Below are 11,184 nucleotides of genomic sequence, written 5' to 3' on the forward strand. Positions count from 1 at the left end.
AGGGTGGGGTGCCAGGTAAAACTTGGAGGAGGAACTGGAGAGAAAGGACTCATCTTTAACCATGAATTTTCAATGATGGCAAATATGCCTGCACGTTATTTCAGTGGGGAAGGTCAAGGCTAGAGATGAGGAGACACGAGTCGTAGACTTGGAAGGTAATGCATTTAGTTCAAATTCCCGGCCAGTGCCAGCATCTCATGGAAGTAGTCTTGACTGCTGGGTATCGAGGACTTGGGGGTCTTCCAAAAAGCTCCTACTGCCAAGTAGGGAGAACCTTTATTAGGAAGGTCCTCTAACTAGAAAAGTTTTATGATGTTTCAAGACTTAGCAGACCATGGCAAGGGTGCTGGGCTGCAAACCAGACCTTGACCCTCCTACTGACTTACTGTGTGTCATTTTAAAAAAGGATTTATTTATTTATTTATGAGAGAGAGAGAGAGAGAGAGAGAGAGAGAGAGAGAGAGAGAAGGCAGATGGAGAGAATCCTTAGGAGAGAATCCTCAAGCAGACTCCGCATTGAGTGCAGAGCCAGACAAAGAGCTTGATCTCATGACGCATGACATCATAACCTGAGCCAAAGACAAGAGCCAAATGCTTAACCAACTGAGCCACCCAGGTGCCCTGCTGTGTGGCATTTGACAAGCCTTTTAAGCTCTCTGGGTCTCTACCACAGCATCTGAAAAATTACAGGGTGACACTAAGGATTTGCCATAGCTCCAACATGCCCTGATTCAGAGTGGTTAAAAGTTGAAGACTTGAGAAAAAATAAATGGATGGATTTTCTTGGGAAGAAGGCAGAGCCCAGGGCCTTGGGGAGAGTTAGTTAGTAGGGTGAGGCTCAGAAAAAGATGAAACAGCTCCATTAGCCAGAGAGAGCCCATGAGCTGAAAGGAGAATGATGTCAAGGTACCAGCTTGCCAAGGAAGAGGAGTGTTGGAAAGAATGATTCTTGTCTTACTAATTTTCCAGGGGCTGGGAGGGAATCTCTGGGAGATGGCAATGGATATGGTTCTCAGGAGGAGGTGTTATAACTTGAAGTGAGGTTCAGGATCCAGTGGAAATTTGATTGGGGTGGGAAGTGGTGAGTGGGCATTGGTTTATCAGTGGAAAATCTTGAGGTTTAAAATTGCAGTTACATTTGCATAGGTATAATTAATGGGAGAAAGAAAAGTGTTTCAGTTGGAGATAGGAACAGAAACTCAGTTAAGAGAAACTCAATTAATACAACTCTAAGGTTGTATTAATAGAGGTAAAAATTCCACCCTGAGGGAAGTGAGTGTTAATGTTACTGCTTAATGTTAATGTGCCTTGTGCTGTGTTTCGGCTCACTTGCTTTAAGGACAGGGACATATAGAGGATCTGTATGAGGGTTGTGATGAAAGAAAGGCTGGATGCCATTTGGCCTTGGGAAGAGAAGATTTTAGGGGAGTAGTGGGAGCTGCCTCTAAACATCCATGGGGCAGAGAGAGCACTTGAAAGACAGCCCCTCCCTGCCCTTTCTACTTCTATTGCAGATAGAGCCGTTTCCGAAGAGTGCTTTGGATTTCGGGATTCACTTTCCTTGGTTTTCCTTCCTGAACCAGCTCTGCTTCTGCCATCCGCCGGGTCACCTGCAACAAGAGATGTGGTCAGATTGGGGCTGGGTCCCTAGGGGAGCTGGTGTGGTGGGCCTATAAGGAGAAGGTTGGGGAACAAGGGAGGTGGGTCTCCATGTCCTAAAGTGGGAGACTTTATTGCCTCATCCTATGCCATAATCTTTATCAAATCATTGGTTGGACATTCTTGTTATGTTTTTTCTAATCCACCATAAAAGCATAAAATCATTAGAAGGAAAAAAAGTTTGCTCAACCCATGATTAAACCTATGGGTTTTGTTTATAGAAATTTATCTGTATTTCATCTAAATTATCTCAAATACTCTGATGTTTAGAATTTCCTGCTTTGGAAACTCATCGCTAGGAGGTGGGTATCTTAGTTTCTGTGTTGGGACCTAGGTTGGATTTGGGGCTGGGGGGCAGGAGAGGGGGAAAACACAGGTTTGGAAGAGGCTCAGCCTACCTGCTTGGTCTGGGTGAGGGTTCCAGGTACCTTGTCCCAACTTACCTCTGTCAGAAGCTCCAGGATGGGTCCTTTCCTCTCTGTGAACACATCAACCAGGGTCTGGATGAAGCAGGAGCCCTCTTTGTCATGTCTGTATGAGATGTACCCTAAGGAATTCAGAGAAGAGGGCTCAGGAGAGCTCCAATGGGAGTGAGAAGATTGGCAAGAGGCTGTAGAAGAGGGTGTGTCCTGGAGGAGCCCAGGGGTCAAGGGTTAGGAGTGGTGTGCAAGGAGGAGGAGCAGGAGGTCACCCTCTGTCAGCTGGGAGCTCATACCCTCCACAGTTGAGTAGACATGGAGGATGTCTGTGTATGTCGGGATGGTCTCGGGACTGTCCTTTGTGATCATTACAATATCACCTCCACTTATTGTTTCACCAGGGTCTCTTTGTTCTGAAATGTCAAGAAGAGGAAAAGGCAAAGTCAGAGAAAAAGATGGGGATGGGAGGTCACCATGAGACAGACTGGCACATCAAGGCTTAACTGGGGCTCTGGATCTAGGGTTAGGTTGGATTAGGAATACAAATGCCATGTTCTTGGCTTTGTCCCCACCTCCTCGACAGGCCTGCACGATGTACACCTTAGGCTTGGCTCTCAGGGCCCGGCAGTTCTTGTTGTTCAGAACCTCGAAAAGGTTTTCCAGTTCCACCATTTGTCCGTCCTCCCCCTTGAGTTGACCTTCTAACCCATGTGCCATGAGCACCACAAAAGCACAGCTGATGGGGTCATCCCGAGCATCCATGGCCTGCTGAAAATTGTCCAGCTCTTCCTGGAATTGCTGGAGTGAGAGGAATGACCAGACTTAGGGGTGGCCCCAGAGCTCACCAACTGGTCCAGCCCTCTCCCTCATTGGCCTGGGACTGGCAGTACAATACCTGGGCGGTGGGGTCTCTCTTCATGGTGCTCTCAAATCCCAGCTGCTGGAACATGCGTTCCAGAGCATCCAGGTCTGCCTCTGAACCTTCCCGGGCTTTGGTGACGCACAGTGTCAGGGCTAAGCGGGCGCCTGACATGTCGTATACCTCCTGGGCCAAGAGTTGACAAAGATCATCAGAGGGATAAGGAAGTCAAGGAGAGGCAGAGGATGTGGTCCAAAGAGGTGTGGGGGTTGGGTGGCTGGTAAAATACAGGATGCCCAGTTACATTCAAATTTCAAATAAAAATAAGTGTTTTTTTGGTATGAGTATATCCCAAATATAGCATGGGATATATTTACACTATAAGATTACTGGTTGTCAATGTGAAAAGCAAATTTGAGTGGGCATCCTTTATTTTTATTTGCCAAATCTGGTCACTTAACCTGGGAACTGGCTCTGTGTGAACTTGGGTAAGTCACTGCTCCCATCTGAGTCTCAGTTTTCAAACATAGACAATGAGTGTATTTATGGGGGATTGTGAAAGTCCCTTCTAGCTACCACACTGGTGGCTTTGGCTTTCTCTCTGTCCTTCCCAAGAATGTTATGAGCATCACTCCCTCTTATAAAGAGGTATCAGAATTTCTGAGGCCAATACTGAGATCCCACCTTGTTCTGTCTGAGGAAGAATATTGGGATCAAAATTTCTTTTCTTATCTTCAGTATCAACCATAGTGATAAGAATTTGTGGAGACAGATACACCAGGGCCCCCCGCCCCAACCTGGTTTCCATCTCTGTTTTTTTCTCCATCTGAATGATCCCAGAGCACCTTCTAGCTCTGAACCCACATCATGATTTTCACCCTCTCCATTATCTCTGAAACATTAAGCTCCTCACCTTTTCTCTATCCAGGTGGTCCCACCCCTCTCCCCCAAACTGCACCCAGCCCACCTCCTCCAAAGGCCGAGGATTGCTCATGTTTCCTCTGATTCTCAGTCCGGTTCTCAGCACTCTTGGCTGATCCTAGGGGGTCAAGAGAAGATAGTTTGAAGGTCTCCGAGGGAAGGCAGAGGGGCTCAGAGAACAGACTAGCTTGTCTATCCAGATTTTTGTGACTAAATAGAAACCTAGTGGTGGGAACTTGGTTCATGGTCAGACCTGGGTAAGAGATGACAGTCCATGAAGCATGGCTTCTCTAGTGTGACACTCCAGTGGTGTCTTCCATCCTTGGATGCTCCCAGAACTCTTGCTAGGCCCACCCTAAAAATCCCATCCCCCTGGATTTTTTCATATCCCTTCCTCAGGACACTTACCAGCTTGTGATAGACTGGAATTCCACCCCCCTCAAAGGACCTGGACTGATGAAGGGGAAAACAGCCCCATGTACTCCCCTATGCTGCTCAGGAGTTGACTGGATGGGGAGACATCCAACAGGGAGATGCTCTGGGATTGGGCTTAAAAAGACTATGTCATCAAAGTGGGGAACACTGTTTTGGAACTGTCCCAGTGTGTCTCTAATCCAAATAGATCAATCCACCTCCCTCCCTCTGCCTTGAGCCTGACCATCTGTCTGAGTTCTTCATTCTCATTTCTGAGTTCAGTTTTACTCTCTGGCTGAACAGAATGACTTCTGTCATATTATTGGTATTCTCTCATCTCCTTGCCTTTTCTTATACTTTCCCTTCAGTCTGGAATGTGTCTCTACTAGAGAAGACCCTTCTCTGTGAATTTGGATGGCATCAGGTCTGCTATGCCTTCCCCCTGCCATCTACTCATCCATCCTTCTATCTATCTATCTATCTATCTATCTATCTATCTATCTATCTATCTATCCATCCATGCACCTATCTATCTATCTATCATCTATCTATCTATCCAGCAAATATTTTCTGGGTGCCTATTATTTGCCAGCCACTGGGAATAGACTGTGTAAGACAGACATGCTTCCTCCCCTCATGTGGCTCTAGTCTATGACAGAAATGAATATTAAATCTCTCTTGTTCTCAGGGTGTCTAGATGGACACCCTGTGTGTGACTCTCAGTGGAGTGTGTGACTCTTGATCTTGAGGTTGTAATTTCAAGCCCCATGTTGGATTTAGAGATTACTTAAAAATAAAATCTTAAAAAACCTCTTTTGTTCTCTCTTACACACACACAGACACACACAGACACACAGACACACACACGCACACTGGAGCCAGTGTAGTAAGGAAAGAGGACTCAAACACTGTGAGAAAGAAAGTGAAAGGGGCATGGTTTTTGGAGCCAAACAAATCAGAATCAAGTCTTGCCCCTGCCCCTTCCTAGCTGTGTAAACTTGCGTATCTTATTCTCCTCTCCAACTCAGTTTTCCCATCTTGTAAGGACCTTAAAGGAACACTAGATGCCTTACAGCAATGGCACAACAAGGGAGGTTTTATGATCCCTGTTAACCCACTGGAAGTTGCCTCTCTATTCTCCAGACTGTCAGAGCCTTGCATGTTTATAAATGTGTGACAGTAGTGCTTTTGGTTCTTATTCTAGTGGCTGAACTGGAAGCTCAGTTTTTAGGGCTGAAAGCCTAATTTCTTTATCTCTGTTTCCATCAGGGTCACCAGGGTGGGAGTGGGCACCAAGGTGGTAGCTGAGGAAATCTGTTGAGTAAGCAAATAATAAACAAATGAACAAATAAAGAAAGGATGGGTAGATGGATGAATGGATGGATAGAACTGTCTTTAGTTCTGCCAAAACTGGCCAGAGCATTCATTCATGCAGGGACAGGGAGAGAATGAGAGAGAGAGAGGAGAGAAGAAAAGAGGAGAAGAGAGGAGAGGAGAGGAGAGGAGAGGAGAGGAGAGATAGAGATAGAGTTAGAGAGAGAGAGAGAGAGAGAGAGAGGACCAGTACCTGCCAAATCACTTACTGACTCTAGAGATGGCTGCTCCTTAAAGCCAGTCCAACTCTTGCCACTCTGCTAGCTGCCAACAGGGCTAGGTGCCGAGGAGGGGTCAAGTCCACCTGCTGACCTTGGAGATGGGGCTGACAGCGTTTCTGCTGAGAGACCTGTGTATAAATTGGCCAGCACAGCCATCTGGCCCTTTATTGCAAGCGAGTTTTCTGTCACTCAAGAAACCTCATGGTGGGAGGGACACACCCTTGGCACAGACTTGGTGAGGAGATGGAACCAAACGCCCATGGAATGAGTCATGGCAAAGCTTAACCAACACTCCCCTGGCTAAGGAGGCTGAGGCGGAGCATTCAAATCACCTGGGGCTTTTATGCCAGCCCACCCACAAAGCAACACGTGGGTCCAGCTCATCTGGCTACCATCAATCCATCATCCATCATTTCTATCATTATGCCCTCTTCCATCCCTTCTACATGCAACTGGGCAGATAATACCAACTTCACTTGTTTATTACTTCATCAAGTGTTCAACAGTCCCAAGAGCTCAGCATCCACTTTGCAGACGAGGGAACTGAGACTCAGAAGTGAAATGACTGCCCTAGGTCACCCAACGAATGACTGGCACAATTGGTATTCAGCAACAGTGGGTCTGGTCCATCTGCATGATCAGATACAACTGCTATCTTCTCTTCCTCATGACCTTCCTCCTAGATTCTCTTTCAGCCTTAATTTCAGTTCACTTTATTTTATGCTTTGCTAGCAGATTTAAAGAGATATAATTCACATAACTATACAATTCACCCACTGAAAGTGTATAATCCAATGTTTTTTACTATATTCAATGCTGTGCAATCATCACCACTGCCTGTTTTAGAACATTTTCATCACCTCAAAAAAAGAACCCTGTACCCTTTAGTTATTGCCCCTAATCTTTCCCCACAGCCCTCAGCAACCACTGATTTGTTTTCTGTCTTTGTAGATCTTCTTGTTCTGGACATTCCACATGAATGGGATATGTGCTTTTTTTGTATTTTGTCTCTTTCACTTAGCATTTCTTTAAGTTTTATACATGTTATAACATGTGTCAGTACATCACTTCTTTTTTATGGCTGAATAACATTCCATTCTATGAATATACCTCATTTTGTTTATCTGTTCATCAATTAATGGGTATTTGGACTGTTTTCACCTTTTGGCTAGTATTAGTGATTTTGCTATAAGCATTAGTATGTATATAAGTCTTAGTGTGGCTGTATGTTTTTATTTCTCTTGGGTTTATATCTAGGAGTGGAATATTCAAACAATACTGAAATGTATTCAGCAAAACCAGAACATTTAATTAAATGCTGCAGCCATCATGGAAAACATATGGTTGTTCCTCAAAAAAGTAAATGTAGAAAGCTTTGATCACCAAGACAGCATGGTACTGGCATAAAAATAGACACATAGACCTGTGGAACAGAGTAGAGAGCCCAGATATGGACCCTCAACTCTATGGTCAAATAATCTTTGACAAAACAGGAAAAAATATACAGTGGAAAAAAGACAGTCTCTTCAATAGATGGTGCTGGGAAAACTGGACAGCTATATGTAGAAGAATGAAACTCAACCATTCTCTTACACCATACACAAAGATAAACTCAAAATGGATAAAAGATCTCAACATGAGGCAGGAATCCATCAGAATCCTAGAGGAGAATATAGGCAGTAACCTCTTCGACATCAGCCACAGCAACTTCTTTCAAGATATGTCTCCAAAGGCAAAGAAACAAAAGCCAAAATGAACGTTTGGGACTTCATCAAAATCAAAAGCTTCTGCACAGCAAAGGAAACAGTCAACAAAGCAAAGAGGCAACCCATGGAATGGGAGAAGATATTTGCAAATGACAATACAGACAAAAGGTTGATATCTAGGATCTATAAAGAACTCCTCAAACTCAACACACACAAAACAGACAATCATATCAAAAAAAGGGCAGAAGATATGAACAGACACTTCTCCAATGAAGACATACAAATGGCTATCAGACACATGAAAAAATGTTCATCATCACTAGCCATCAGGGAGATTCGAATTAAAACCACATTGAGATACCACCTTACACCACTTAGAATGGCCAAAATTAGCAAGACAGGAAACAACATGTGTTGGAGGGGATGTGGAGAAAGGGGAACCCTCTTACACTGTTGGTGGGAATGCAAGTTGGTGCAGCCACTTTGGAGAACAGTGTGGAGATTCCTCAAGAAATTAAAAAGAGAGCTTCCCTACGACCCTGCCATTGCACTACTGGGTATTTACCCCAAAGATACAGATGGAGTGAAAAGAAGGGCCATCTGTACCCCAATGTTTATATCAGCAATGGCCACGGTCGTCAAATTGTGGAAAGAACCAAGATGCCCTTCAACGGACGAATGGATAAGGAAGATGTGGTCCATATACACTATGGAGTATTATGCCTCCATCAGAAAGGATGAATACCCAACTTTTGTAGCAACATGTACAGGACTGGAAGAGATTATGCTGAGTGAAATAAGTCAAGCAGAGAGAGTCAATTATCATATGGTTTCACTTATTTGTGGAGCATAACATATAGCTTGGAGGACAAGGGGAGTTTGAGAGGAGAAGGGAGTTGAGGGAAATTGGAAGGGGAGGTGAACCATGAGAGACTATGGACTCTGAAAAACAACCTGAGGGTTTTGAAGGGGCAGGGGGTGGGAGGTTGGGGGAACCAGGTGGTGGGTATTGGAGAGGGCATGGATTGCATGGAGCACTGGGTGTGGTGCAAAAACAATGAATACTGTTACACTGAAAATAAATAAAAAAAATAAAAAAAAGAGTAAGTGTAGAATCACCGTTTGATACAGCAATTCCAGTTTTGTGTATATACACAAAATAATTGGAAACAGGATTTCAAACAGATATTTGTACAACGGTGTTCAACAGCAACATTTTTTGCAATAGCCAAAAAAAGGAAACAACTTAAATGTTCGCCAGTGGATGAATGGATAGACAAAATGTGGTGCATCCATGCAATAGGGTCTTGCTTAGCCTTGAAAAGGAAGGACATTCTGACACAGGCTACAACATGGGTGAAACTTGAGGACATTATTCTAAGTGGAATAAGCCAGCCCAAAAAGAAGGACAAATGCTGTCTGATTCCACTTATTTTTAAAAGAGATTTTATTTATTTATTAGACACAGAGAGAGAGAGAGAGTGCGAGCGAGTGTGAGCATAAGAAGGGGAGTGGCAGGCAGAGGGAGAAGGAGAAGCAGGCTCCTTGCTGAGCAGGGAGCCTGGTTCAGGGTTCTATCCCAGGACTCTGGGATCATGACCTGAGGCAAAGGCAGACACTTAACCAACTGAGCCACCCAGGTGCCCCTATGTGATTCCACTTACATGAAATTCCTAGGATAGCAAATTCACAGCTGGAAACAGTATAATGGTGGGCACCAGGGCCCAGGGGACTGGGAGTAGGGAGTTAGTGTTAAGAGGGACAGAGTTTCAGTTTTGCCAGATGAAAAAATTCTGGAGATGGATGGTAGTGACAACTGCACAACTATGTGAATATACTTAATGCCACTAAACTGCACACTTAAAAATGGTTAAAATGGTAAGTTTTATGTTATGTGTATCTTACGACAATAACAAAAATAAAAAAAAACCCTGAAACATTCTCATGCTCCTGTTTGTTCCTTTTGTTTCAAGATAACGCAGCCCCAGATTGGGTAGTTTTTCTCCAAATCCCCATGTCTGCCTTGATTTATATACTTACAGCTGTTTGTTTAATACATGTTGGCTCATTCCACCAAATTGTTTTGTTACTTGCTTTGTTCACTTAATTATATGTCTGGGTCATCTTTCCACGTCACTCCACTCATTTTTGGTTTTCTTTTAAAATTTTTTTTTCATTAAGGGGCACCTGGGGACTCAGGGAGGTAAGCATCTGCCTTTGGCTTAAGTCTTGATCTTGGGGTCCTGGGATGGAGTGCCATGTCAGGCTCCCTGCTCAGTGGGGAATCTGCTTCTCCCTCTCCTTCTGGCTCTTCCCCTGCTTATGTGCTTTCTCTCTCTGTCAAATAAATAAGCGAAATTTTTATTATTAACATATAATGTATTATTTGTTTCGGGTACAGGTCTGTGATTCATCAGTCTTACACAATGCCCAGTGCTTACCACAACACATACCTTCCCCAATGTTCATCATATAATTACAATCTTTGAAAATTTTTTTCTTTGAAGAATAACCTATATGCAGAAAAGAGCACAAATAAAAAATGTGCATGCAACTTGATAAATTTTCACACATTGAACACACGAGGACCTTGTAACCAGGACCCAATCAAGGAAAAGAATGTGAACAGCTCCCCACTCTGGATTTCCTGTCCTGCTTCCTCTCTTGTCACTACCCTGCTCATGCCTTCCCCAAACACTATCTTGATATAGAACACTATAGATTAACTTCTTCTGCTTTTGGGACTTTATATAAATGGAGTCACATGATATGTTCTCTTTTGGATCTGGCTTCTTCTCAGTGACAAAGAGAAAATCCTGAAAGAAGCTTGGGACAAGAGGTCTGTAACATACAATGGTAGAAATATTAGATTGGCAGCAGACATATTCACAGAGACCTGGCAGGCCAGAAAGGACTGGCATGATATATTCAGAGCAGTAATTGAGAAAAATATGCAGCCAAGAATGTTATATCCAGCTTGGCTGTCATTGAAAATAGAAGGAGAGATAAAAAGCATCTAGGACAAACAAAAACTAAAGAATTTGAAAACACCAAACCGGCCCTACAGAGAATATTGAAAGGGTCCTCTAAGTAGAGAGAACCTAAAAGTAATAGACCAAAAAGGAACAAAGACAATATACAGTAACAGTCACCTTACAGGCAATATAATGGCACTAAATTCATATCCTTCAATTGTTACCCTGAATGTAAATGGGTCTAAGTGCCCCAATCAAAAGATAAAGGGCATCAGAATGGATTAAAAAGCAAGACCCATCAATATGCTGTCTGCAAGAAACTCATTTTAGACCCAAAGACACCTCCAGATTTAAAGTGAGGGGGTGGAAAACAATTTACCATGCTAACAGACATCAAAGAAAGCTGGGATGGCAATCCTTATATCAGATAAATTAAATTTTAAGCCAAAGACTATAATAAGAGATGAGGAAGGACACTATATCATACTTAAAGGGCCTATCCAACAAGAAGATCTAACAATTTTAAATATCTATGCCCCTAACACGGGAGCAGCCAATTATATAAACCAATTAGTAACAAAATCAAAGAAATACATCGACAATAATACAATAATAGTAGGGGACTTTAACACGCCC

General features: G+C 43.4%; 1 protein-coding gene across 3 annotated transcripts; it reads right to left on the minus strand.

Moving 5' to 3' along the window:
* Window positions 1–513: 513 nt before the first annotated feature.
* CASP14 (caspase 14) lies at window positions 514–6,001 on the minus strand. 3 transcript variants are annotated; one of them, XM_047715918.1, is made up of 7 exons: window positions 5,860–6,001; window positions 3,905–3,976; window positions 2,974–3,123; window positions 2,651–2,876; window positions 2,375–2,491; window positions 2,058–2,206; window positions 514–1,610 (listed from the first exon to the last, which is right to left on the minus strand). In XM_047715918.1, the coding sequence occupies exons 2-7, from the start codon at window positions 3,929–3,931 to the stop codon at window positions 1,506–1,508; spliced, it is 774 nt and encodes a 257-aa protein (XP_047571874.1). In that variant the 5' UTR covers window positions 3,932–3,976; window positions 5,860–6,001; the 3' UTR covers window positions 514–1,505. The 3 variants fall into 3 exon arrangements, with proteins under 3 accessions (XP_047571874.1, XP_047571945.1, XP_047571777.1); XM_047715989.1 differs by having other exon boundaries at window positions 2,103–2,206; window positions 5,856–6,001; XM_047715821.1 differs by having other exon boundaries at window positions 5,856–6,001.
* Window positions 6,002–11,184: the final 5,183 nt, after the last annotated feature.

This window comes from Lutra lutra, chromosome 1 (assembly GCF_902655055.1).
Source record: "Lutra lutra chromosome 1, mLutLut1.2, whole genome shotgun sequence".
Taxonomy (NCBI): Eukaryota; Metazoa; Chordata; class Mammalia; order Carnivora; family Mustelidae; genus Lutra; species Lutra lutra.

Coding starts and splice junctions, on each gene's coding strand:
- CASP14 (XM_047715918.1), bottom strand. CDS start 3,931: ATGAGCAATCCTCGGCCTTTGGAGGAG. Junction 2,492..2,650: donor CGTGCAGGCCTGTCGAGGAG/GTGGGGACAAAG, acceptor TTGACATTTCAG/AACAAAGAGACCCTGGTGAA. Junction 2,207..2,374: donor TGTCTACTCAACTGTGGAGG/GTATGAGCTCCC, acceptor TGAATTCCTTAG/GGTACATCTCATACAGACAT.